The sequence below is a fragment of the Hemitrygon akajei genome, chromosome 14, assembly GCF_048418815.1.
Source record: "Hemitrygon akajei chromosome 14, sHemAka1.3, whole genome shotgun sequence".
Taxonomy (NCBI): Eukaryota; Metazoa; Chordata; class Chondrichthyes; order Myliobatiformes; family Dasyatidae; genus Hemitrygon; species Hemitrygon akajei.
The window spans coordinates 33,329,629-33,356,343 of record NC_133137.1 but is presented as its reverse complement, the minus strand read 5'-3'; the positions used below and the strand labels follow the sequence as shown (position 1 = coordinate 33,356,343).

Genomic DNA, 26,715 nt, shown 5'->3' with positions numbered 1-26,715 from the left:
TGATTAACTCTGAAACCCTTAATATCTGGGTCCATTCTAATTAATTCAGCTAATGGTTCTATCGCCAACACAAATAAAGTAGGTGATAATGGACAACCTTGCCTAGTTGACCTTGTTAACTGAAATGGTGTTGAAATTTGACCATTTGTCACTACTTTAGCTTTGGGATTAGCATTTAAGGTTTTAATCCATTTTATAAAAGATGCTCCTAATCCATAAATCAGTTGTGGAGAGCGCCCTGTTCTTTGTGGTGGCGTGTTGGGGAGGCAGCATTAAGAAGAGGGACGCCTCACGTCTTAATAAGCTGGTAAGGAAGGCGGGCTCTGTCGTGGGCAAAGTACTGGAGAGTTTAACATCGGTAGCTGAGCGAAGGGCGCTGAGTAGGCTACGGTCAATTATGGATAACTCTGAACATCCTCTACATAGCACCATCCAGAGACAGAGAAGCAGTTTCAGCGACAGGTTGCTATCGATGCAATGCTCCTCAGACAGGATGAAGAGGTCAATACTCCCCAATGCCATTAGGCTTTACAATTCAACCACCAGGAGTAAGATATGTTAAAGTGCCGGGGTTGATTGTATTTAATGTATTTAAGTAAACTACTTAAGAACTTTTTAAAAGCTATTATTAATGCTTTTTGAGAGAGTGATTTAGATGCATATCATATTTTTACTGAGTTAAGTATTGTATGTAATTAGTTTTGCTACAACAAGTGTATGGGACATTGGAAAAAATGTTGAATTTCCCCATGGGGATGAATAAAGTATCTATCTATCTATCTATCTATTTTTCCAATACCTTAAATAAAAAATCCCATTCCAATCTATCAAATGCTTTTTCTGCATCTAAAGCAACTGCCACACTCATTTCCTCCCTCTTTTGCGCCAAATGAATTATACTAAATAACCGAGTTACATTATCTGCCAATTGTCTATTTTTAATAAATCCTGTTTGATCCATATGTATTAATTTCGGTAAGTATTTAGATAATCCGTTAGATAAGATTTTTGCTATTATTTTATAATCAGTGTTTAATAAAGAAATGGGTCTAAATGATGCTGGCTTTAAAAGATCTCTATCTTTTTTTGGCAATACTATTAAAATAGCTGTCGAAAAAGATTCTGGAAGTTTATGCGTTCTTTCTGCTTGATGTATTAACTCCATAAAAGGAGGAATTAATAAATCTTTAAACTTTTTATAAAATTCAGGCGGAAAACCATCTTCTCCTGGAGATTTATTACTTTGAAATGATCCTACAGCTTCTTCGACCTCTTTCAATGTAAAAGATAGAAAGTTTTTTTATCACAAATAACTCTTCCAAAATTAAATACGGAAGAACAGGATTAGATATGCCTTTTACATTGAATGATCAAGTAGTCTTGATGAAGCTGTCACAAACCTACCCTGAAGTCAGATCATCTGAAAATATTAATACCATTTCTCCACTCTATGTAAAACACCTACCACTAACATTCCTACCCGTATATTTTTCTCCAATCACCTTAAAATTATGTTGCCTCACATGGTAAAAAGTCTGAGTTTCACTCTATTTGTGCCTCTCATCTTGCACACTTCTATCAGGTCACCTCTCAATCTCCTTCACTCCAAAGAGAATACACCTTGTTCGCTCAACCTATGCTAATAAGACTGGCACTCCAATCAAGGCAGCATCCTGATAAATCTCCTCTACATCCTCTCTAAAGCTTTCACATCCTTCCCATAATGAGATGACCAAAACCAGACACAATATTCCAAGGGTATATATATTGTTACGACTGTGCCCCAACTCTGAGGGGCCGAAGGGTACAAAGTAGCCCCCTCCCTTTCGAGAATCGCAAGATCGCTATTAATTCGGGTCTGGGGACCCAGGAAATGAGAGAGAGACGTTTGGAATGTGTCCTGGCCTCCGCGATACAAAGCCACGGATAACGGCCATTGTCTCTTGGAGACGGAATTGTGTATTGAGTACTGTACTATTCATTGAAGCCCTCAGGGAATGGCCAAAGTGGGCTGGTTGAGGGATGGCATCATCCCAACCTGATTGACATCTGAGACCCCGTGAGTAAGGATAAAAGAGGGTCTGGGGAACAACCCCTTCAGACGCACCAGGAGAAACGCTAGAAATCCCATGACAGCGTTTAATAGCGACAGCCAGTGGGGCCCGCGTGCGTCCTTTCCCGTTGCCTGGGATTGGTGGGACTGACCACGGAAGAACAGCTTAGCTAAAAAGAAAAGGACACCAATGAAATTTCGAAGGATCGACATCATAAAAAAGGAAACTCTGGCAAGTTCTAAAAATCTCTCTCTCTTGACTCCAACCAAAGGCTGCAGCCTGAATGAACTAAAGTGACTTTTATATTTCCATCGGACAATACATTATCCCCTAGACAATGATAGAGCTATTTCTTATTGATTATTATTATACCCGCGCTTTTAGATTTAGTATGACGACGTATATTATCTGTATGTTTGCATTGATATTATTTTTGTGTATTTTTATCAATAAATACTGTTAAAAATAGTACCATCAGACTTCAACGGACCTCTCTATCTTTGCTGGTAAGTGACCCAGTTATGGGGTGCGTAACAATATAACCTAGAGTTATATAGCATTGCAACATTACCTCAAACTCAATGTCCCGACAGGTGAAAGCCAAAACTCAATAGGCCTTTTTAACCAACTTGTTTGGCAACTTTGATAGACCTATGAACGTGGACCCCAAGATTCTTCTACGCCTCCAGAATGCTAAGAATCTTGTCATTAACCCTCTATTCTGCTTTCAATTTCAACCTTCCAAAGTGTATCACTTCACACTTCTCTGGACTTAACTCCATCTGCCACTTTACAACCGTCTCTGTTCTCCATTGTAATCTACAGTAACAATTTCCACTATATATATTATATATATCTAAAATCATAAGACCCAGAACAGATCCCTGCAGAACAACTTGTTACCATTCTCCAGGCAGAATACATTCCATTTACTACTATCTTCTGCTTTCTGTGGGCAAGTCAATTCTGAATTCACGTAACCAAGTTTCCCTGGACACATGCCTCCAGATTTTCTGAATAAGCCTAACATGGTAAACCTTGGCAAATACCTTAATAAAATCCATATATTGTACACCACATCTGCTGCTCCACATTTAATGTGTTCACTTACTCAAAGAATACAATCAGGCTCATGAGGCTTCTCACAAAGCCATGCTAACTATCCCTAATCAGACTATGCTTCTCCAATTGCTCTTAAATCCTGACTCTAAGAATCTCCCCAGATCATTTGCCTGCCACTGATGCAAGGCTCACTGGTCTACGATAACTAATGTTATCCCTATTACCTTTCTTGAACAAAGGAATAACATTTGCCACCCTCCAATCTCCTGATACTACTCTTGACTAAATTTAGACCTAAATTTTAGTACATTCTGCTTTTTGTTTTAAAAAGCCTCTTTTGCATCTGATAAACTGTAATCAGTGTATGTGACAGTACCAGTTTCTCTTCAACACTGCTACTTGTAAGTGTTGATTACCAAATTCACCTGGACAATAAGGTGAAGAGTGGTACATTTTCCATAAAGGTGGTTGGAACACAAGATAGACTTCATAACTTCAAACAATGGAACAAAAGAAGAACCAAGTTATGAGGATAAATTTAAGTCAATAACAGTGAACATTGTAATTCTGAAAATGTCATTGAGAACAAAATGGAAATAAGAAAATGTTTCACCGAAGGCAGAACATTACACTTAAATCTAATAATGATGTTGAAATCTATTTAAACAATTGCTTATAAAAGTCAATGTACTGTCACTCTAATATAGTGAGAAGTGTTCTGCTGTTGGAATGAAGGTCAATTGCCAACAGGCACAAACACACACACATAAAATGCTGGAGGAACTCAGCACGCCAGGCAGCATCTACGGAAAAGATTAAACATTTGATATTTTGGTCTGAGATCCTTCATCAGGGCTGGAAAGGAAGGGAGAAGACAGAATAAGGTAGTGTTGGGAGGAGAGGGAGTAATATAAGGTGGCAGGTGATAGGTGAAACCGAAAGGGGAGGGAGGGGGTGAAGTAAAGAGCTGGGAAGTTGATTGGTGAAAGAGATAAAGGGCTGAATAAGGGGTAATCTGACAGGAGGACAAAAGACAATGGAAGAAAGGGAAGGGAGAGGAGCACCACAGGGAGGTGATGGGCAGATAAGAAGAGGTGTGAAAGGGAAATCCGCTCTTTGTGGCAGGTGGAGCAAAGGTGATTGACAAAGCAGTCACCCAATTTACATCAGGTCTCACTGATATGCAGGAGACCACACCGTGAGCACCAATATAGTAGATGACCCCAGCAGACTTGCAGGTGAAGCGTCATCGCACCTGGTAGGACTGCTTGGGCCCCTGAATGTTAGGAGGGAGAAAGTGTTGGGGCAGATGTGGCACTTGCTCTGCTTGCAAGGGCAAGTGCAGGAGGGAGATCAGTGGGGAGGGACAAGTGGGCAAGGGAGTTGCGCAGGAAGAAATCCCTGCAGAAAGTGGAAATGTGGAAAGTGGGGAGGGGGGTGTGGAAGAAAAAATATGCTTGGTGATGGGATATGGCGGAAGATACGTTGAATTATGTGCTGGATGAGAACAAGAGGAACCCTACAACTTGTATGGTGGCGGAAGGATTGGGTAAAGACAGATGTGCATGAATTAGAAGAGATGCAGGTGAGGGCAGCATTGATGGTGGAGAAAGGGAAGGTTCCTTCTTTGGAGGAGGTCACCCCAGTTGTTCTGGAATGAACAGCTTCATCCTGAGAGCAGATGCAGCGGAGATGGAGGAACTGTGAAAAGGGAATGGCAGTTTTACAAGTGACAGGATGGGAAGAGGTATAGTCCAGACAGCTGTGAGATTCAGTAGGCTTATAAAAGAAATCAGTAGGTAGACTTTCTCCAGAGATGGAAACAGAGATCGAGAAAGGGGAGATTGGTGTCAGAAATAGATTAAGTAAATTTGAGGGCAGGATGGAAGTTGGAGGCAAAGTTGATGAAATTGATGAGCTCAGCATGGGTGCAGAAAGCAGCATCAATCCAGTCATTAATGTGGCATAGGAAGAGTTGCGGAGTGAGACCATTGTAGGCTTAGAACATAGGCTGATCCACACAGCTGATGAAAAAGCATAGCTGGGACCCATGCAAGTACTCATAGCTACACCTTAGGTTTGAAGGAAGTGGAAGGGGCTGAAGGAGAAATTGTTAAGGGTGAGGACCAGTTCCACCAGACAGAAGAGAGTGGTAGTGGAGGGGAACTGGCTGTATCTGTTGTCCAGAAAGAATCAGAGAGCTTTAAGGACCGCCTGATGGGGGTAGAAGTGTATAGGGACTGGACATCCAAAGTGAAAATGAGACAACTGGGGCCAGGGAACTTAAAAGTGATTGAAAAGAAAGAAAGTGAGTGAGTGATGTCCAGATTGTTGGCCAGAAAGAATGACAACCTTCAAATCAGTGAATTCAAATGAATCAAGGACAGTCGAAGCGGTCTTTGTTCTTGCCGTGTGCTTGGGGGATGGAGGCTGCCATTTTGTGAAGACACTCTATTCTCCATTTTGTGAGCTTGACATGCTGGACTTGATTAGTGTTTTAAAGAAGGCACAAAGACTCTTCAGGTAATTTGCTGGACTGGAGGTCATTTCCAAATAAGGAGTTATTTATGAGGTGTTCTTTGGTTGGCTATTACATGCAGGATTGTGAATGCCTGAGGCGATTCAAACTCATTGCTGACTGAGAACAAAGAGCCATTAGTCAGCAACTGTCCCTTGATGGGAAGAGGACAATAGATGGATGCTGCTTTGGACCAGAGCCAATGACCAGGTGTTAAAGGCCAGACACATGACCTGCGGCCAATGACACGGGAATGCGACATTTGAATTGATAAGAAATGGATACTTTGTGGGTGCTGGTGGCGGTAACTTCGAAGAATAACCATCGCAGATACAAGCGAGAAGAACCCTACGTGAAGCACGTGGAGAGTGAATCGGGACCACGAGGAACAAGGAATGCCTGGCCAGCGTAAATTCCTCCGCCCGGGTAATACCTTTGCTATTCTTTGACTATCCAGGAGATTCAGGGATACTTAGCAGGTGTGCGCACAAGGTATTTAGTGTATGAATTCACGTACTTGTTAGTTTGAACAATAAAGGTAATTGTCAGCAAATACAGATCTCTCTGTGCCTCACTCAGAATCATTGGAAGAGGTAGAAGTGGTAGCTCTCTCTCTCTCTTTTTTCCAACAAGATGTAGGTAGGAAAGGACTGAACCATGGGAGTTAAAATAGAGCCAAGGTATAAAGACATAAGTTCAGTGGGGCAGGTGCAGGCAGAAACAATAGGTCTACCTGGACAATCATGTTTGTGCATCTTCAGTAGAAGACAGAAACAGGAAACATAGAAACATAGAAAATAGGTGCAGGAGTAGGCCCTTCGGCCCTTCGAGCCTGCACCACCATTCAGTATGATCATGGCTGATCATCCAACTCAGAACCCTGTACCTGCTTTCTCTCCATACCCCCTGATCCCTTTAGCCACAAGGGCCATATCTAACTCATGCAGGTTAGGGAACTATGAGGTTGTGGCAGCCGCTAGGTGATCCCCAGAGACAATGACCATTATAAACAGGTTTTTACTACATGCAAACATGTGTAGTAGGCAAACCTACTACAATAAAGAGTTTGTTTCTTAAAATGTACTCAAATGCCATTCCACAGCTTAAGGACACAATTCAACAGTAACACAGTATGGAAAATATTCACATCATAAATACACTTAAAAAAATCTTAGAGTATTTAATACATGATCATAAAGAATCAATACATCAGTGAATAGTACATCAGATATAAAGGTATTTTCTCTTTAAATCTTGGTACAGCAGCATTTAGATTGTGCAGTTTCCTCCTTAATACCACCACATCCTTATTTTAATTGATGTTTTTAATTATGGTAATTTACTCTGATTTTCACATTACAGAAATTAAAAAATAATGATTTACACACTTAATGACATTCACTTCTTTAAGTAAATATTCCATGCTAGTATGTACTACCACTCCTCTTTCACTTGTAGAATAAAAAAAGCTTACCTTTGTTGTCACTGGAACTACTGTTGCTCTCTGGTGCTGACAGCATGTCCTCAAAACCCCAAGACACCATGTGTTTATTGCCAAGTAAACAAGAAGCAGAGCCAGGCCCTCCCTCTAATAGCAGCAGCCTGAGGAGATAAAAATGTTAAATGCATTCCCATTTACTATGTTCGAAGTTTTGGTTTTAAAATAACAGTAAACTTCAAAGCCTATTGTTATTTATGCAAAAAAACTACAGCAATTTTAGTTACTTAAAGGCATTATTACCCAATCAGCTGCCAGAAATGTCAGCTAACTCTCTGCCTTATGAAACACACTGAATGTCACAAAACAACACGTTTGTGTAGCAGGCCTGAACTAAACACAGACATTTAAGACAAACAATGTCATCACTTTGTTTTAAATTTTTTAAGTATTCTTTTAATAATCTAATTAACATTAAAACTGGCACTGCCTGGCACAATAGAAGGACTGGGATAAATGTGAAGTCTTGCTTCTTTTAAGTCTTATCTGACTAACATAATGAAAAACAGAACAGTCTACAAGAACAATGTGCATGATGTACTTTAGCCAAGTCCCTGATAACATAGTAAACTAGATAAAATAAAAACCCATGAGGCCCAAGAAAGAATAGCAAATTTCATCCAAAACCACCACAGCAGCAGTAAGCAAAGGACAACGTTTGATGGGCGCTTTGTGACAGGAAGACTGATAACAGGGTGTGTTCCAACAGGACTTGCCATTCAGTCCCTTGCTCTTAGTTTTATATATATTAAGTGATTTATGTTTAACTGTAGTGAACACAATAAAGAAAGTTGGGAATTATACAAAACTTGGTTGTATGATTGACAGTGATGAAGAAAGGTTTAGGCTGCAGAACAATAACAGTTACTAGATTGTAGGAAAAATGCTCTGGGGCCCACATTACAAGGATATGAAAGCTTTAGAGAGAGTCCAGAAAAGGCACTTGAGAATGGCTCTTAGGACATGGAGCTGAAGTTATAAATTAGATCAGAGGGTTGTTTTAATGTAGAAGAGAAGGCTGAGAAGAGATTTAATCTAAATACAGGTATACAAGGTGGGGGTGGGGGGAAAGGGAGAAAAATCAGGAGAGTTGATAGTGACAGACAGTCCTGTTTGATGGGAGAATCAAGGGCTAGAGCTCACAAATTAAAATCAGGGGAACAGAATTGTTATTTTTATCATTTATTTAGAGATACAGCCCTTCAAACCGCGCTGTACAGCAACCACCAATTTAACCCTAACCTAATCATGGGACCATTTACAATGACCAATTAACCTACCCACTACATCTCTAGACTGTGGGAGGAAACCGGAAGGTATGGAGAAAACCCACGCATTCCATGGGGAGGATGTACAGAGACTCCTTATAGATTGAACTCCTGACCCCCTGAGACAGCTGTAATAGTGTTGTGCTAACCGCTATGCTATCGTGGCTAAGAATGACATGAGGATATCTTTTGACATGGTGGAATCTGGAATGCACTGCTGCAGATGTGGTAGATGCAGTTTCTATTTCTGTAGGAAGAATCACAACAAAAGATTGAGAAAATCAGCACATCTATGAACAAAGGCTGGCAGACAGCCAATGTGGATATAGAATTATAGGGAGATACTGCAAGAAAATAGGCCATTCAGCCTACCATCAAGCTCAACAATCTGCACAAATCCTATCAATGCTTTATTTTCCCTACACTAAACACAAGAGGCAACACACAAGGTAAAAAAAAAATAACAGCCCATATATATTTTGTGCTCAGGAAGAAACCTTGAAGCGCTTGGTGAAAACCCACGTGGTCATGGAAAACATGCATACTCCAAACAGACAACACAGAATGTCAGGATCAAACCCACATTATTGGAGCTATGAGGTATTCCACCCAAAGCTAAATTGATGACAAATGGCTTCCTGCTGTTAAGTATTTTATGACTGTATAATGATATACAGATAGTCAGGTCAGAAAAATAAAGTTAATGTATTTGGACAGTATGACAACATAAGAATAATACAAATTAAGTGGGAGGAATTAAATTGTGTTGACTTTGAATTGATGAATAAGGTGTTTAAGGCATATGTAACACTTCCCTTTTATTAGCAGAGGTACAGATTATTAAGTCCAGGAAGGTTATGCTAGAAATTGGGCTACAGCTTAAGGTTTCTAGTTAGCTAATTATAAAACTGATCCATCTGCCTTGGTGAAGGGCTCAAATTCAGGGATTTAAGGTAAAAAGGAAAAGAATTAGGGAGATGACAACTTTTTTCCCTCAACTGAAAGTGAGCAGGGATCAGGATCTCGTTGCCTTAAAAGGTGGAAACACTCATCATATTTACACGACACTTAAGGTATAGCTGAGGTCTGCAAGTCTAATGTTGAATATAGGATTAGCCAGGTAGATCTTTGCCAAACTTCATAAATACTAAGTGTGGCCATGTGTCATTATTTGTCACTGATTTTATTTTATGGGTACAACTCTTCCTGGCATCAAGGGCATCTCCAAAGAGGCAGCATCCGTCATTAACTGACCTCAGCACCCGGGACATGCCCTCTTTACTTTACTAACATCGGAGTGGAAGTACAGGAGCCCAAAAACTCCCACTCAGTTTTTTTAAGAACAGCTTCTTCTCCTCCACCATCAGATTTTTGAACTCTTTATGATCATCTTTTATTCTTGTTATTCATCATTTACACTACTTATTTTGTAGTTTATGGTCATTTTTATGCCTTGCATTGTGCTGCTGCCACAAAATAAATTTCACAACTATGTCAATGATAATAAACTTGATTCCAATTAAAGGCTGCATCCGAGGAAGATGGACATCCCATTCTTTGCAATAGTCATAGAATGGAGCCTTTAATTAATGTCAAAGGCTGCCTCAACCATTGAATTCAAATTCATTTTAATTTTCACCACAGTCCTTGCATAAACAGGAGAATTTACATATTTCACTTAACAATAACAAAGATCATATTAGAGTGAAACTCTTTCCCCCACTCATAATATGCTTAATAAAATATGAGTTTCACATAGCATTATTAATTGCAATTTACCACTTACCGATGCAGAACGTCCGTAACTGGTAAAAATCCCAAATCTGCTTGTTTTTGTAACAAGTGCACTGTGTGAATGAAGGTTTTCAGAGAACCTCTAAAAGAGAAAAATAGAGCCTTAAATATGAAGGACTACATCAGATGAACTGAACAGTAATTGAATAGGTACTTATGCAAATAACCAACATAGTTTTAGAGAATATGCAATTAATAATTTAGTTAATTAGTCATAATGCACTCTTGAGCTACAATAGAGATACTGACAGTGTCAGCACAGAATCAATTTCAATGCAGAGCACTAGATAGATAGATAGATAGATAGATACTTTATTCATCCCCATGGGGAAATTCAACTTTTTTTCCAATGTCCCATACACTTGTTGTAGCAAAACTAATAACATACAATACTTAACTCAGTAAAAAAATATGATATGCATCTAAATCACTATCTCAAAAAGCATTAATAATAGCTTTTAACAAGTTTGCAAAATCAAAAAGATTTGCTTCTGGTAAAAACCCGAATGACCTCATCTTGGAACTTCCTGTTGAAGATGGCAACAAATACTTCGCCTTTAACATCGACATTCAATCTGCTATTTTTGTCTTCAATGACAACACGCTTAGAACATCACTTCTGTGCTTTGGAATACGATTCACTTAAGGAGACGGAGAAGAAATTCACAAGGATCTTAAACACTAGAAAGTCTCCAGATGCTGGAAATCCAAAGCAACACACACAAAATGCTGGGAGGAACTCAGCAGGTCAGACAGCATATATGGATAAGAGTAAACAGTCGGTGGCCCGAACTATCAACTGTTTATTCATTTCCATTAATGCTGCCTGACCTGCTGAGCTCCTCCAGCATTTTGTGTGTGTCACTAGGATCTTGCCTGGAATGGAAAATTTCAACTTTAAGGAGAGACCAGATAGGACAAGTGCTTTTTTTTTAAAGTAGAGAAGGCTGAGGAGAAACAGAATTAAGAGGATAGATAGGGTAAATAGTAAGATGGCTTTGTCCTCTTAGCAGACATAGCTATGACCTTGAGGACAAAAGCTTAAGGAAACATTGATTTAAAGAGGTTTTGTGGAAGAAATGCACTTGATTGAGGAGGTGGTAGAAGTAATATTTAATTAGATGAGCACTTGAACAAACACAGAATTGCAGGCTACAAGCTAAGTACTAGGAAATGGGACTACTATTGATAGGTACTGAATGGCTAGCAGAGCGATAATAGAACCAAAAGCTGCTTCTTTGCTATACAACCATGACTCTCGTGTTCTCCCTTTTCTTTGTTTTAACTTGTTCTGATGAAAGTTCATTGACCTGCAATTTTAGTATTCTTTGTTAATGGTAAAATCTTACTCTGCGGTGTGACATCTACCACAACCTCAGACTCACCAGGTGATGAAATTGTTGGACCTAGCGCATACTCAACTGGTTGCATTGATGGTGACAGCACATAACCATCATCCAAGATAATTCACAAATCAAAGATTCATCCTAATGATCAGAAGTTGTGTGGCGTTGCATACAAATCAACTTCAAAGAAAAGATAGAGCTTTGGAGTCATTCTGCTCCTCTTGTTTCGCCGGTGTAAAAAACACGGTCACAACAAGCTCTGGCTTCACCAAATCCAAGTGCATTCTGACATATTTCCCTATTAGTACTAATAATGGAAACTAATCCTATAGTTCAGGGATTCCCAACCTTAAGTCCACAGACCCTTCGGCTAATGGTAGAGCATAAAAAAGGTTGAGAATCTCTGTAATAGTTCTAATTTTGACCAACCAGGATGCTGCCTGGATTAGAGAATGTGTCCAAAGAAATCTTGAGTAAGCTAAGGCTTTTCTCTTGAAAGACAGCTTGACAAGAGGTGAATACAGTTATGAGAGATACAGACAGAGTGGACACCGAGCATCATTTTTTCCAGGGCGGCAATGCCTAATACCAGAGAGGTCAACCATTCAAGGTGAGTGGAAGAAAGTTTAATGGATATGTCAGAGGTAGGGGACACACACACACACACACACACACACACACACACACACCCCCCCCCCCCCCCCCCCCCTCATGGTAAGTGCCTGAGCTGGACTACTGACAGTGGTGGTAGAGGCTTCTGCAATTGGAACATCTCAGAGACTCTCAGACAGGAACATGAATGTAAGAAAAATGGAGAGTTTTGGGCTGTATAGGAGGGAAAGGTTAGGTTAATCGTGGAGTAAGTTTATACAGGTAGGCAAAACATCAAGTGCTGTTCCATGTAATGCATCCTAGTAGTGAAATTCAAACATGAACTTCTGGCTCAATTTCACTATGTCATCTTTTCAAATTCATCATTCAGTATTGTTTCCATCAAATTATATAAGCCTGGAAGATATAGAGTACAAGCACACCTTTGACTCCAATCCTTCCAAGAAATTTGGTAAATTCTGCCACAAGTAAATTGAAAGACTATGTGCAGCAAGGATTACTCCCAATTTTGAAATCATTGCTTGAGGTGTAGAGTCATGAATAAGAAACACAGATGACCAGTTGAAATATATACGTACAGTATTGCAATCATGATAATTTTGTTTTTGCATTAATGAACCTACACACAAAAAAAAATCACATGTATCACAGTACCTAACAGTGGTTTATCTGGTAGGCCATCAGCTGAGAGGCTATATTCTTGCAATATTCTTGTCATTGCTTACACTCCTCCTGAATGACATTCAACTTCTCACCTATTCCAAGCCAACACAAATTTCTGGCAACTTATTTTATACAAAGTGTGCCTGGATGTCTTTCATACAACTGCTTTACAATGGTTGTACTCCCCTGTAATAGAACTGCTCTAAATCCCCAAAGAACAATAGCATTCTCCTTGCATTTTCTGTCATATAAACCCAATGTCTTAATATTTTCTTTTCCACCCATACTGGATCTGTTCACATAGCTTTAAAAAAGCATGATTAAATATAGTACCTTGTAAAAGCATCCAGATCCCAACCCATTAATCATATAAATGAATATTACAACTAGGGATTTTATTCAATTTAACTGAGAATTTTTATTTGTGATTCACATGCTCCTCACCCCCCAAAAAAGGGCCACTGAAAAGCATGAAAAATTAAGTTCAAAAATTGAAATGTCAGCAGTTCAAAAGTATTCATCCTCCTTTGCTCAGTACTTAGTTGAACCATCTCTCACAGCTATTATAGCCTGTAGTCTTTTTAGATAAATCTCTATTAGATTTGCACAATGTGATGGAGCAAGATTTGCCCATTCCTCCCTGCAAAATTACTCAATCTGTGTTAAGTTAGTTGGGGAGCGGCAGTGGACAGCAACTTTGAGGTCTTGCCAAAGATGTTCGATTGGGTTAAGGTCAGGACTCTGACTGGGCCTCTCAAAAACATCAATTTTTTTTATTTGATGCCATGGTTGCTCTGGCAGTGTGCTTCGGGCTGCTGTCCTGCTAAAAGAGGAACTTCCTCCTCAGTTTTAACTTTCTGAAAGGCCGGCAGGTTTTTGTTCAGGATCTCTGAACTTAGCAGCATTCATCTTCCCATCAATCCTGACCAAATCTCCAATCCATGCTGCTGATAAGCATCCCCACAGCATGATGCTACTGCCACCATACCTTACAGAAAGGAAGGTGTTACATACTGATGTGCTGTATTAGATTTATGCCACACGTACCACTTAGTGTTGAGGGAAAAGACTTCCACTTTAGTCTCATTCAACCACAAGACTTTTTTCCCACATTTACAGCATCTTCTAAGTGAAGCTATGCAAAGTCTTTACAGGCAAGATATACTCAGACCCCGCTTAACACTGAGGATGTGTTCCATGGAGGGGGAGTGCTACATAAATCAGCACTATGTGGGGTCATTATAACATTACATAAATGGACATGTGTGCCTGATTTTTTTAAAAATCAAACCCGAGATACATATTATTTTACGTATATACAGTAATTCGCGGAGTAACAAACGCAAATAGGCCTAACCTGTACATGAATGAAGCAGTAACATATCACAGCAGCGGTGGAAGGAAGCGGATGTTGGTTACATCTTACAGGAGAAACCAGGCAATGGGTCCTCCTCTAGCTTTGGCTTCTTCAAGTAGGCAGTCAAATCTCGACGCCGTTTATTAAGTTTCCTCTCACGAATCAGTTCTCAGTAGCAGGAAATCATGTAGAGAACACTTCTCTTTGCCTTACAGCTTTGCTCCTAGTCAGGGTTATTATTGATGAACATTGTAAATTTCAAAGAGGTGCCAACATCAACCTGACGCTCACCAGCTTCCCAATGCATATCACTTGCAGTTTCACATCCATGCTAATGCTTTTCCAAGACATCTTAGATGTACTACCCTTATTGGAAGTTGCAGGCCATTTTCTAGGCAATATAGGTGGGAAAAATTGAATCAATTGGCAGGGGAGCAAGAACCTTTGCACATGCGGGGGAAGCAAAGTGTGAATTAATAATACATGATTGGCTGTGAGCAGCTCAGAGTGTACGCAAAGCACTTTCACTAGCTGATTGAATGTTTACTGCAATGGTGGCTGCTCTTGAGGAGTTTTAAATACTTTGAATGAATTTTTGTCATTTTAAAAGATTTCAATAGAGAGTTGAATAACCGTGTTTTAACAAATCAGCACTACACACACTTATACAAACACACATTTACCATTTTTTAAAATTTTATTTTTTTAGCCAGAGCTACCTCCTTGCAACTCTTCCATAAATATCCTTTTTCTGCAAAGCCTTAGAGATTGTAGATGCATGAACTTCACCTCCAGTTGCAGCCTCTGACTACTGCAGCACACTGTTGGTATCACAGTAGCATCTCTTACAAGTGCCATTCTTCTCTGGCAACTTAAGTTTAGAGGGGCTGCCTAACCTATGCAGTCTGGCTGTGATTTCATATTTTTTCCACTTTTTCACAATGGACTGTGTTGAGCTCTGAGGCACGTTCCGTACCTTTGAGGTGGTCTTGTACCTTTCCCCAGATTTGTGTTTCTCTATTATAATTTCTCTGGCTTGTCTTGAATGCTCTTTTGTCTTCATTTTGGTTGTTGATTATTTACTTAGAGAGAGGAGATATTTATTTTCATGAATTCATTAAAAACAGGTAATCCTCCAATTTTCTGCATCACCAATGTGGGTGAGTTGGTAAGGTAATATATCGCACCTGAGGAAGGTTAGTGTAGTAAATATAAAGGGGATGAATACTTTTTTTAGTATTACAGTTTTGGTTTTTATTTTTTTAGTAAATTGGTGACAGGTTTCAGATTTTTTCCTTCTGATTTGACATGATATACAATGTTTATAGATTAGCTCAAAATTCCTACTTCAATAAATTTTCAATTTAGAAACTTTAACAGTAAAATGTCATTCAGCAATACGTGGAGGAGAACCAACTGGCAGATGACTCAACACATCTACATTCTTATCACACTGTCTATTCTTGCAGTCCACAATGCAATCATTTGCAGTCTTTGTTAATGACCATTTCTGAATTTTGGATAGAGAACATTTCTAAATCTTTTGTTTGGTTGGGAGTCTGGCTGCTCTTTGAAAAGAACTGCATCAAGACCAATCAGTTGCCTATCTCTACTGTCCATATAATGGAACAAAAGCACACTATCATCATGAAGCAACACATCACAAGACAGCAGCACACACAAAATGCTGGTGGAACACAGCAGGCCAGGCAGTATCTATAGGAAGGTACAGTCAATGTTTCAGGCAGAGACCCTTTGTCACGACCAACTGAAAGAAAAGATAGTAAAAGATTTGGAAGTGGAAGGAGGAGGTGGAACTCAGAAATGATAGAAGACAGGAGGGGGAGGGATGAAGTTAAGAGCTGGAAAGTTGATTGGCAAAAGGGGTACACAGCTGGAGAAGGGAAAGGATCATGGGACTGGAGGCCTAGGGAGAAAGGAAGGGGGAGGGGAGCACCAGAGGGAGATGGAGAGCAGGCAAGGAGTGATTGTGAGGGGCGGAGGGAGAAAAAAGAAAGAAAAAAAGAGAAAAGGGGAGGGGGGAAGAGAGAGAGAGAATAAATAAATAAGGAATGGGGTAAGAAGGGGAGGAGGGGCATTAGATAGATAGATAGATAGATACTTTATTCATCCCCATGGGGAAATTCAACTTTTTTCCAATGTCCCATACACTTGTAGCAAAACTAATTACATACAATACTTAACTCAGTAAAAAATATGTTATGCATCTAAATCACTATCTCAAAAAGCATTAATAATAGCTTTTAAAAAGTTCTTAAGTCCTGGCAGTTGAATTGTAAAGCCTAATGGCATTGGGGAGTATTGACCTCTTCATCCTGTCTGAGGAGCATTGCATCGATAGTAACCTGTCGCTGAAACTGCTTCTCTGTCTCTGGATGGTGCTATGTAGAGGATGTTCAGAGTTATCCATAATTGACCGTAGCCTACTCAGCGCCCTTCGCTCAGCTACCGATGTTAAACTCTCCAGTACTTTGCCCACGACAGAGCCCGCCTTCCTTACCAGCTTATTAAGACGTGAGGCGTCCCTCTTCTTAATGCTTCCTCCCCAACATGCCACTACAAAGAAGAGGGCGCTCTCCACAACTGACCTATAGAACATCTTCAGCATCTCACTACAGACATTGAATGACGCCAACCTTCTAAGGAAGTACAGTCGACTCTGTGCCTTCCTGCACAAGGCATCTGTGTTGGCAGTCCAGTCTAGCTTCTCATCTAACTGTACTCCCAGATACTTGTAGGTCTTAACCTGCTCCACACATTCTCCATTAATGATCACTGGCTCCATATGAGGCCTAGATCTCCTAAAGTCCAGCACCATCTCCTTGGTCTTGGTGATATTGAGACGCAGGTAGTTTGAGTTGCACCATATCACAAAGTCCTGTATCAGTTTCCTATACTCCTCCTCCTGTCCATTCCTGACACACCCCACTATGGCCGTGTCATCAGCGAACTTCTGCACATGGCAGGACTCCGAGTTATATTGGAAGTTAACAGAAGTTAGAGAAATCAATGTTCATGCCATCGGTTTGGAGGCTACCCAGACAGAATATAAGGTGTTGTTCCTCCAACCTGTGCGACCTTCTATATATTGTTGAGACCCGACGCAGACTGGGAAACCATTTCGCTGAACACCTAGAAAGCCACAGAAAACAGGATCTCCCAGTGGCCACACATTTTAATTCCACGTCTCATTCCCATTCTGATATGTCTATCCATGGCTCCTCTACTGTCAATATGAATGCCACACTCATGTTGGAGGAACAACACCTTATATTCTGTTTGGGTAGCTTTCAAACTATGGCATGATTCCATTAATGCCCCTCCTCCCCTTCTTACCCCATCCCTTATTTATTTATTCATTCATTCCCCCCCCCTTTCTCTCTCTGCACAACATTTCTCACCTAATCCATGTATATGATGTCCCTTTACTATATCACAAAACAAACGTCATAATACTCAGCTTGTAAGTTTGGCATGGCTCTGCTTTATTTCAACCAAACTACTTACAGACATCTCTTGACCACAGGAGCTCCTCCCCACACCCATTGATCCTCCTGCTTCCTCCCCATATTAGTCAATTAACCAATCAACTAGTATGCCAAAGACATGCAAGTTCGTGGGTTAATTGACTAGTATAAGTTTTCCCTAGAATGAATGGGTGGCAGGAGAATCAAGGCAAATTGATGAAATGCAAGAAAAATTGGATTAGTGTAGGATTACTGAACATGGGTGTACGATGGTCAGTCTGGACATTAGGCTGTTTCTATGTTGTATCACTTCATGACTCCATACTTCTGGTAAATTTGCTTCCAGCTTGTAAATGCTCAGTGTTTGCTGGATAATGTTGTTAATGTTGCATTGACTGTTGTGCCCACCGTCTGATATCAAACGCTTTCTTGAAATTCAGTTCCTTCACAATCAGCAGTCTCCTTTGATTTCACTAACTATGGAATCACACATTACCTCCATACTTGTAGCGACTGCTGAAGAATCTATCTCACACCTACAACCAAATCCACAACAGCTTTATTGAAACACTGCCGTTCAACAAATCTAACTCCTCAAATGCCTTGTCTCCTGTCAGCAAAGTAATTTAATCAACTTGTATGTCTCAGATGAAAATGAAATAGATGACTTCATCCCTTTAGTAATGTAATTTGTTTACATTAACTAAAATTTAAAGAACCCATTAGTAATTGTGAAGCCATGCCGTTACACAGCTGATCCAAACAATAAAGGATAACGCACTGCAATTCAAACATTAGCAAAACATAGCTCCAATGCCAAAACAAAAATTTCAAGGCAAGCAATGCTTAGATTTTTCAGAAAGCAGGGTTAAGCTTTGTTAAGCACCATCATTACATCCGCTAAGTGGGGGATTTCCATGTGGCTACCCATTTCAATTCAACTTCTCATTCCCATCCCGACATGATGGTCCATAGTCTCCTTTTTTGCCACGGTGAGGCCACAGTCAGTTTGGAGCAGCAACAACTCATTTCACCTGGGTAGCCTCCAAACTGATGAGATGAACATTGATTTCTCTAACTTTCAGTAATTTCTCTCTCCTTCCCTTCTCTCTCTTTCCATTCAGCTCCCTTCTTACCCTTATGCTTCTTCTCAACTGCTTGTCACCTCCCTCTGGTGCCAATCCCCCTCCTTTTCCCCCCCACAGTCCACTCACCTCTCCTATCAGATTCCTTCTTCAGCCCCCTTTACCCCTTCCACCAATCACCTCCCAGATTCTTGTTTTATCCCCCTCTCCCACACCCATCCACCTTCCTGCTCAGCTCGTTTTACCTAATATCTAACAGCTGGTACACTTTCTCCTTCCTCAACCTTCTTATTCTGGCTTCTTTCTGTCTATCTTTCGAGAGATGTTGAATTGTCTTGGTCTGAGATGTCGACTATTTATTCCTCTCCATGTATGCTGCCTGACTGGCTAAGTTCCTCCAGCATTTTGTGTGTGTTGCTCTGGATTTCCAGTATAGTCAGAATCTCTTGTGCTAATTATCTTAAATATAATTCAACCAAAATATCAGCAGTGGGAAACCACACCCACTTCAAAGATTCAAGAACAGGATCTGAAGATTAGCATTACCTTGACCTTGCACAACAACTCCCTATTCTCCTAATTCCATACTCAGTTAAACACCTCACTTCTCAATATTTCCTACATTATCAGTTAAAGCTCATTCACTCCCAGTGATGTTTTAAAGTTAAACCCACACTTTTTAAGACCAGCATAACTAGAACAAACATTGACTGAAAACAAACACTTAATCACTGATCCAAGAAAAGAGCGCTAATGGTAACAAATTAAATTACAGCTCTGATTCTAAACTGGGTGTGCAAGTATGCAAATACTATCGAAAACAGCAATAGTGCTTTTGCACTGTTTTCTGATACTTCAATTAGATTATGTTAATATATAGTATTCATGATTTTAATACAGAAGGTACAATTGATGACAAGTCTACAATTAGTAGAAAACATATAATTGATGCAATTATTTTCCACCTCCAGTACAATGCAAATATCAAAATGAACAACTTGAAACAAATCAAGATCAAAAGAATCTGCCCTGAAGCCCACCAAGCAGTAAAGTGGCACACTGCTACAACTATCCTGAGGTATTCTTTGTTCTTTAATTTCAACAACCTTCTCTTGACCAAAGTAATGTCAAAATATACAATGCAGACTACCCTGCCAAGTTTCCCCACTAGATAAAAGTAACTTGCTTTAAACTTAAACTTGTTTCACATACACCCATATACATCTCAAACTCTTGGAAATTCATTTGGCTTTTGCATTTGCCACAAGTTTTAATCATGTTGGCTAACTTAGTTGGCAAGCATTGGAGCAGTAAGGCATTAAACTGGGGGGGGGGCGGATTCCCATTATTAAAGGCCTGGTCTCCTGCAAAAATGCCGTAGCAGGCCGCAAATAGTCTGGTCCCGATTCCCCATGTTTAGGTTTGCATTCAAGTACCGTAGATTCCGGACTACAGAGCGCACCTGATTAAAAGCCGCTGGCTCTAATTTTAGAAATAAAATCAATTTTTTAATTGTAAAGGCCGCACCGGATTTTCGGCCGCAGGTGTCCCACGTTGTAATATGAGATATTTACACAGAAAGATATTACACGTGAGGATTTTTTTAACTTTTAATTAAATCCATATGGTAACAAAAACAAATACATATTGCAAATGCTTTTTTTCGAACCGTGCCCGTACGCGGCTACTTTTAAATATACGTTGCGTATACTTCTTTACTGAACAACATTCCAATATCTCCTAACGACTGGTAAAAAATATATATATTGCAGCCTACCAGGAAAAGTTATTGATCACCTTTAACTTAAAAGCAGCGTTCGCTCAGATCCAAAGCCGCTCGCGTAATGCGCTCCCTCCCTCCGTCCCGTTTCATCGCAAACCGGCATTTTCCCACAAGACACCGCGAAACCGGGTGTGACGTCATAGCATCCCGCGATGCAGTACAGAAAACAAATATACCGGTAGTTAAAACTCTTCTAACTTTAACTAGAAAATGAATTACTAAGCGAAAATATTATAAACTAAGTAACTGCCATAAGGCAGCACAATGCTTCGAGTGTTTTCCATGTTGATGAGGGTGAGTACAAATGACTGATTTACAATAATTTAATTGTGAAAGTGCGCTTGATTTGTGAACTACTCATCAATTTTATTGGTCTACTGTTATGAGGCAAAATGTTTACGAGGCGGCATGAAAAAAAACCATGTATTAGCCGCTCTGGATTATAGGCCGCAAAGTTCAAAGCTGTTCAAAATGTGGGAAAAAAGTAGCGGCTTAAAATCCGGAATCTACGGTACTTTAGTGATGTTTACAGGTTGCTGGAGAGCCCTTTCCAAGGCTTGAATAATCTGGTCTGTCTGTTCATTCTCATTATGGTTTGCCGCTGATAGATTTGATATCTTAATTCTGCCTTCCATTTCTGTCCCCCATCAACTAAGAGAATCACACAGCAGAGACCAAATAAATCTTGCGGGGTCGTATTATACATTTGTATAGTACTGCTAACATACCGAGCAAACTGTGCTGGGTTTTCGTTTCTATCTGGGGCCTGATTCATGATTATTATAATTTGTTGAGGCTTCCAGTGTGCATGCACAGTAATCACTGAGGGTAGTCCCTCTTCCGCTGCTCGTGGACTGGGCAACATTCGGTGGGCTATTGTCTTGGTGGAGCCATTAACTCTGGGGTTTTATTGGATACTTCCTTCCACGTCTTGGAACAATCCTCAGTATTCCTTTTATGAATTTCAGGGTATAGGGACCTCCCCTTCCCTGCCGCTGCTGTTTTACCTGAGTGGCCACCGTATCTGAATACTGGGAGGATTGAGGTTCGGGAGCACTGGGTGCACTTGGCCCCTGGTAAGGTGGGGGGGGGGGGGGGGGAGGGAGGATACGATGGGCGCCCAATCCTCATCGTGGTCACTATCCTCAAACAGGGTCGGTATGCCAGACATGGGTTCGAGATCCCTTGTTTCCCTATCAGTTCGAACTTTAGACTGATATTCCTGCCCTTTTCTCCTGTCTAGGTCAGCCTTGGTTTGCTTACATTATTTTTCCCGCTCTCGTTTTTGGCACCCATCCACCCATTCAAGCTCCGCCTTTAGCGTCTCCCAACTTTTTGGCGTCCCTTCTGCAGTACATACCTCTATCCCTTTCTCACATGCATTATTCCTCCAACCTGCTGATAATATACTGTTCCACTTTACATTCTGCCTTTTCCTTCCATTCTTTTATCAACAATTTCCACTTCTTTCCACAGCTCTTTTTCCATATCAAATTTACTGCTTGTTCTCATGAGGTAATATCCCAGGCTCCCCCCCCCCGGTGGCCACATTTTGTTCCCCAATTTCTTATTCAGCGCTGCACTCAACATTTGCATATCTTTTTCCTTGTCTGGAAAACTCACACGTATTGTGTAGGGCTGTTCCTGGCCCACTCGTATCAATTGACTGCCATTGACCCATGTTCTCTAAGTAACTTACCCGGCACAAAGCCTCCTGCTCAAATAATAAATCAGATAAATTTACCCGGCTTGGCACCTCCTGCCCAATTAATAAACTTACCCAGCTTGGTACCTCCTGCTCAATTAATAAAATGACCTGGTACCGCCTCTTGCTCAATTAATAAAATTTGCCTACCTTATACGAGTCTCCCAGCAGATTCTTTCCCAACCCATCAAGGTTATGCATTCAGCCTTGGGTGAGGGACCGTGCCTCCAAAGGAACTAACAGAGAGCAACAAAAGGTAAAATACCTATTGGGCACCCAGTCAGTCTCCGCAGTAATGAAATGTTAAAGTCGAATCTGAATAAAACTCGGGAGACCAGCTTCTTATAGTTATAACAGTTTATTGCGCACCCTCCTGCAGGAGTTTGAGACCCAGTTGTCAGAAGGAAGGCACGTAAGTACTGCCACCATCGGACAAATGGGCCCACTCTCTCCAGTTACAGCCTTATATTTATACATAGTAAGCCCCATACATTACTGTTGCAAAATGTCATTTGAACTGGTATGCCCACCAAGTCTGTTGGTGAGAAACTTACAGTTAAGAGAGTCCACTAGATCAAGGCTTAATTACAGATGGATCTGCTGTCCAGTCCTTATCAGTTGTTCCCTTTGCTAGGCCCTGACTTAATTCCAGATGGATGTTCATTCCTGTCCTTATTGGTGAGTCCTCCTCCTCCTACTCAAATGAGGATACAATGTTATCAAACTCTCAATGTCTCTCTGCAAGCCGAGGAGAACTGGTAATGAGCCTGTCTTCGCTAACTGCTGAAGACAAGAGTTTACTTCAGTTCAAAAATTCCTATTCAGTCCCAATTATTCTTTTAGCCAAAGGGTACATAGGTTTAAAATGATTTTTTTAATATCCCAATTCCTCACATCAACAATGCAGAAAAAGGTGCACTTTCACCACTTCTAACCAGAAAGACAGAGAAATGCAGAATATTGAATCAATGTTCCTACTGGAAATGGATGCTAACATCATCAGCCTTCACAAGAGCTCAAGAACTGACCTTTGAAAAGAGAACACTTGTTTATATGCCTTTAAAAGCAAGACAGTCAATTGCTAATGCACTCTATAACAAACAATAAATTAATTCTTAATGACAATGCAGTTATAAAAAGAGCCTTAGAACTGAAAAAATGTTTGGGGAGGGATGAAATTTGAATGCTCCAATGTCTTCCTTATGGGTAACCAGCTGACAATGTGGAATCAAAATCTTTTATATATGATTAGAGAGTTCACAGGCCCACAACTGAAAATCATGAAAATGAAAGACAGACCTCTATTTTCTGATTGCCAGTCCATCATTTGTAGATGAAGGAACATTGATATGAATCAATGAACAATCATTCTGCCTAGATAAAAATCTCTCCCTGAAGTACTATTTATGTGGCTACATTTATGTGGCTACATTACCAACAATGGACAGTAGCTTGAAAGGATAGCAGAACAGAGAAGTCAAACATTATAGGTTGAAGGAGCCGCAAAAATGTGAGTTAATAAGTTTCATAACAGTAGGTAAAGTGTAAATCAAAAATTAGGAAAATGCAATAATGTATTAGGATTCTGTAATCTCCAAATTTGCCAAAGCAACTTGAAAGAAGAAAACTGTTTTTCTCAGAAATTAACTGTTCTCCAGGTTAACTCATTGACAAATTATCAAGGTTGACAGCTAATTTAAGTCCAGCACTGTTAAATAAGAGAGAACTAATTAACAAGCTTGTGGCAAATACAAAAGGCAAATGAATTTCTGAGATTTTGAGATGTATATGGGTGTATGTGAAACAAGTTTAAGTTTAAAGCAAGTTACTTATATCTAAGGGGGAAATTTGGCAGGGTAGTCTGCATTTTTCATCAGAAGATAGGCAATGGCAAGCATTTCAAAGACCAAATCATAATTGTGAACATACAGTCCCGAGGAACATAAATTTCATGAGGAATGTGGTACATGGATAAACCAAGAACAATAGTCTAAGATTAAAAGGAGACAGTGTTGACAAAAACAGTAAATCTAAGGACTGGTATCATTTAAAGAATTCATAAAGAAGAATGTAAAACATAGGAGCGTCTCTATTCATTGGAGCGTAGAAGGTTGAGGGGGGATTTGATCGAGGTATTTAAAATGTTGAGAGGGATAGATAGAGTTGACGTGAATAGGCTGTTTCCATTGAGAGTAGGGGAGATTCAAACGAGAGGACATGATTTGAGAGTTAGGGGGCAAAAGTTTAAGGGAAACACGAGGGGGTATTTCTTTACTCAGAGAGTGATAGCTGTGTGGAATGAGCTTCCTGTAGAAGTAGTAGAGGCCAGATCAGTTGTGTCATTTAAGGTAAAATTGGATAGGTATATGGATAGGAAAGGAGTGGAGGGTTATGGGCTGAGTGCGGGTAGGTGGGACTAGGTGAGATTAAGAGTTCGGCACGGACTAGGAGGGCCGGAATGGCCTGTTTCCGTGCTGTGATTGTTATATGGTTATATGGTTATATAGGAAGAAAATGTAAAATGGGGAAAATATTTTTAAAGAATCAAAGAACTTCTACAAAATAAACTGGCCATTATTGGTTAGTTGAATATTAATAGTGGAGTGTCATAAATATCATGCCTCAAATATTTATTATCCACAACACTTACTTATTTGAAAAGATTTGCTCCAAGTTTGCTGGCAATTAATGTTGGATAGGAAACAGCTGTAACAAGGATGCAAGTATGACTCAAAGATTTAGTTGACAGAGAAGGCAAGTTGGTTACAGAAATTTCTATATCATAGAGGTAAAGCAGAAAAGAATTAAAAGGCAAGCAGGATTAACTACATACGAGAATTTAAGTTATCCTGGATACCAATTACAAAATCAACAGCCTTTATATTTTATTTACTTATTTGGCAATACAGCACAGAGTAGGCCCTTCCAGATCTTGGGGGCACGCTGCCTAGCAACCCCTGACAAACCCAATTAACCCTATCCTAATCATGGTCTTTGGACTGCAGGAAGAAACCGGAGCACCCAAGGAAAATCCACACATTCCACAGGGAGGATGTGCAGACTCCTTACAGAACCCCAAACTCCACAATGCTCCAAGGTTTAATAGTATCATACTAACCGCTACTCTACCATGGCGCAATCAGCAAACAATTGGAGCAACAAGGAGTGTATTTGGCACAAGTAAAACCAGAAAATGTCAGAAATACTCAGCAAGTTAGACAGCATGCATTGAGAGAGAAGAGTTCAGGTGATGACCTTTCATTTGCTGACATGCCATGGACCCAAAATATCAACTCTTTCACCCCAACAGATGTTGCCCAATATAGCGGATACTCTCTGCTTTTATTTTAGAATTTTCGGAACTACTTTTTTTTGACTTTTTAAATAACGTATTGGAAGCTTTGCTGCAAATATAAAAGGTACTGGTGAGACAATATACTACTGTAGTTTAGTGGTCACCATCCCATCAATCGCGATTGACTAGTCGATCTTTGAGACTTTCCCAGTAGATCCCGAAAAAAAATTAAAAATAAATACACAAATACTGTTGAGAGATTGTTTCCGGGTTGCGGGGTTTTAGTTCCGTTCTTTCTGCTCAGTGCACATGCGTGTAGTTCACCCGCACTACACAGTATACTTCAGTGGTCCCCAACCACCGGGCTACGAGGAAAAAATATGAGTCAGCTACACCTTTTCTCATTCCTTCTCATGCCCACTGCTGAAATTGAACCCACGCGAGGTTATCAGTTGTCTAACCACAGTGACACCCTCGCACCAGGGATCACTGGTTGGCCTCGCGCGGCCGCCAGGAAGTGCCGTTGCTACTGGCCTGGAGCGTTGCCTCTAAACCTGTTTAACACACCAAATGTTCGTGGAGAATCCGGTGCTAAAATATTCACAGACGACCTAATTCAGGCTCAGCGTTTCTTAAGTAACAGAGCAGCTACCTAGCTGCGATCTACTGAAACAAACTTTTGTCGGCCGAAAGATCCTAAAAGGGGGACGGCCGTGCGCCCTGTTGCACTCCTTGCTCGGTCACTTGCTCTCTCTGGACTGAGACCGCTGTGGCCCCAGCACAGGGACCTCTGGCCCTGACCTCGTCCTCTCACCCAACCCATAACCAACCGCACCTGGCCATGGCGTCTGGCGGTGGGTGCGCGGGAGGCTGGAGTTTGGGCCCGGAGGCTGTCCAATGAGGCAATGAAGCACTCAAAACTGCTTCGGTACCTTGAGTCCAAGCACCTAGCACTTAAAGACAAACCCGTTGAGTTTTGTGAGCGGAAAAAACGTGAGCAGCGGGGACAGAAGCTAAGTGCTGAGAGTCGCAAAAACTAAATTGCGGAATAAACTGGACATAAGGAACCTGCTTCAAGTATCGCTGTATTCCCGTCATGTTTAACACCCCTCTCCCACTGGTCGGCCGGTCCGCAAGAAAATTGTCAATATTAAACCGGTCCGTGGTGCAAAAAAAGGGTGGATATT

At 40.5% G+C, this 26,715-nt stretch overlaps 1 protein-coding gene across 6 annotated transcripts in view; it reads right to left on the bottom strand.

Moving 5' to 3' along the window:
* The window catches only part of LOC140738468 (probable E3 ubiquitin-protein ligase HECTD4), a 318,241-nt gene that overhangs the window by 265,546 nt on the left and 25,980 nt on the right, over positions 1 to 26,715 (bottom strand). For all 6 annotated transcript variants that reach the window (XM_073065772.1, XM_073065777.1, XM_073065774.1 and 3 more), the window contains exons 3-4: positions 10,187 to 10,276; positions 7,109 to 7,236 (exon numbers count right to left, since the gene is read on the bottom strand). In XM_073065772.1, coding sequence (XP_072921873.1) covers positions 7,109 to 7,236; positions 10,187 to 10,276 — 218 coding nt within the window. The remainder of the gene's footprint in view (positions 1 to 7,108; positions 7,237 to 10,186; positions 10,277 to 26,715) is intronic.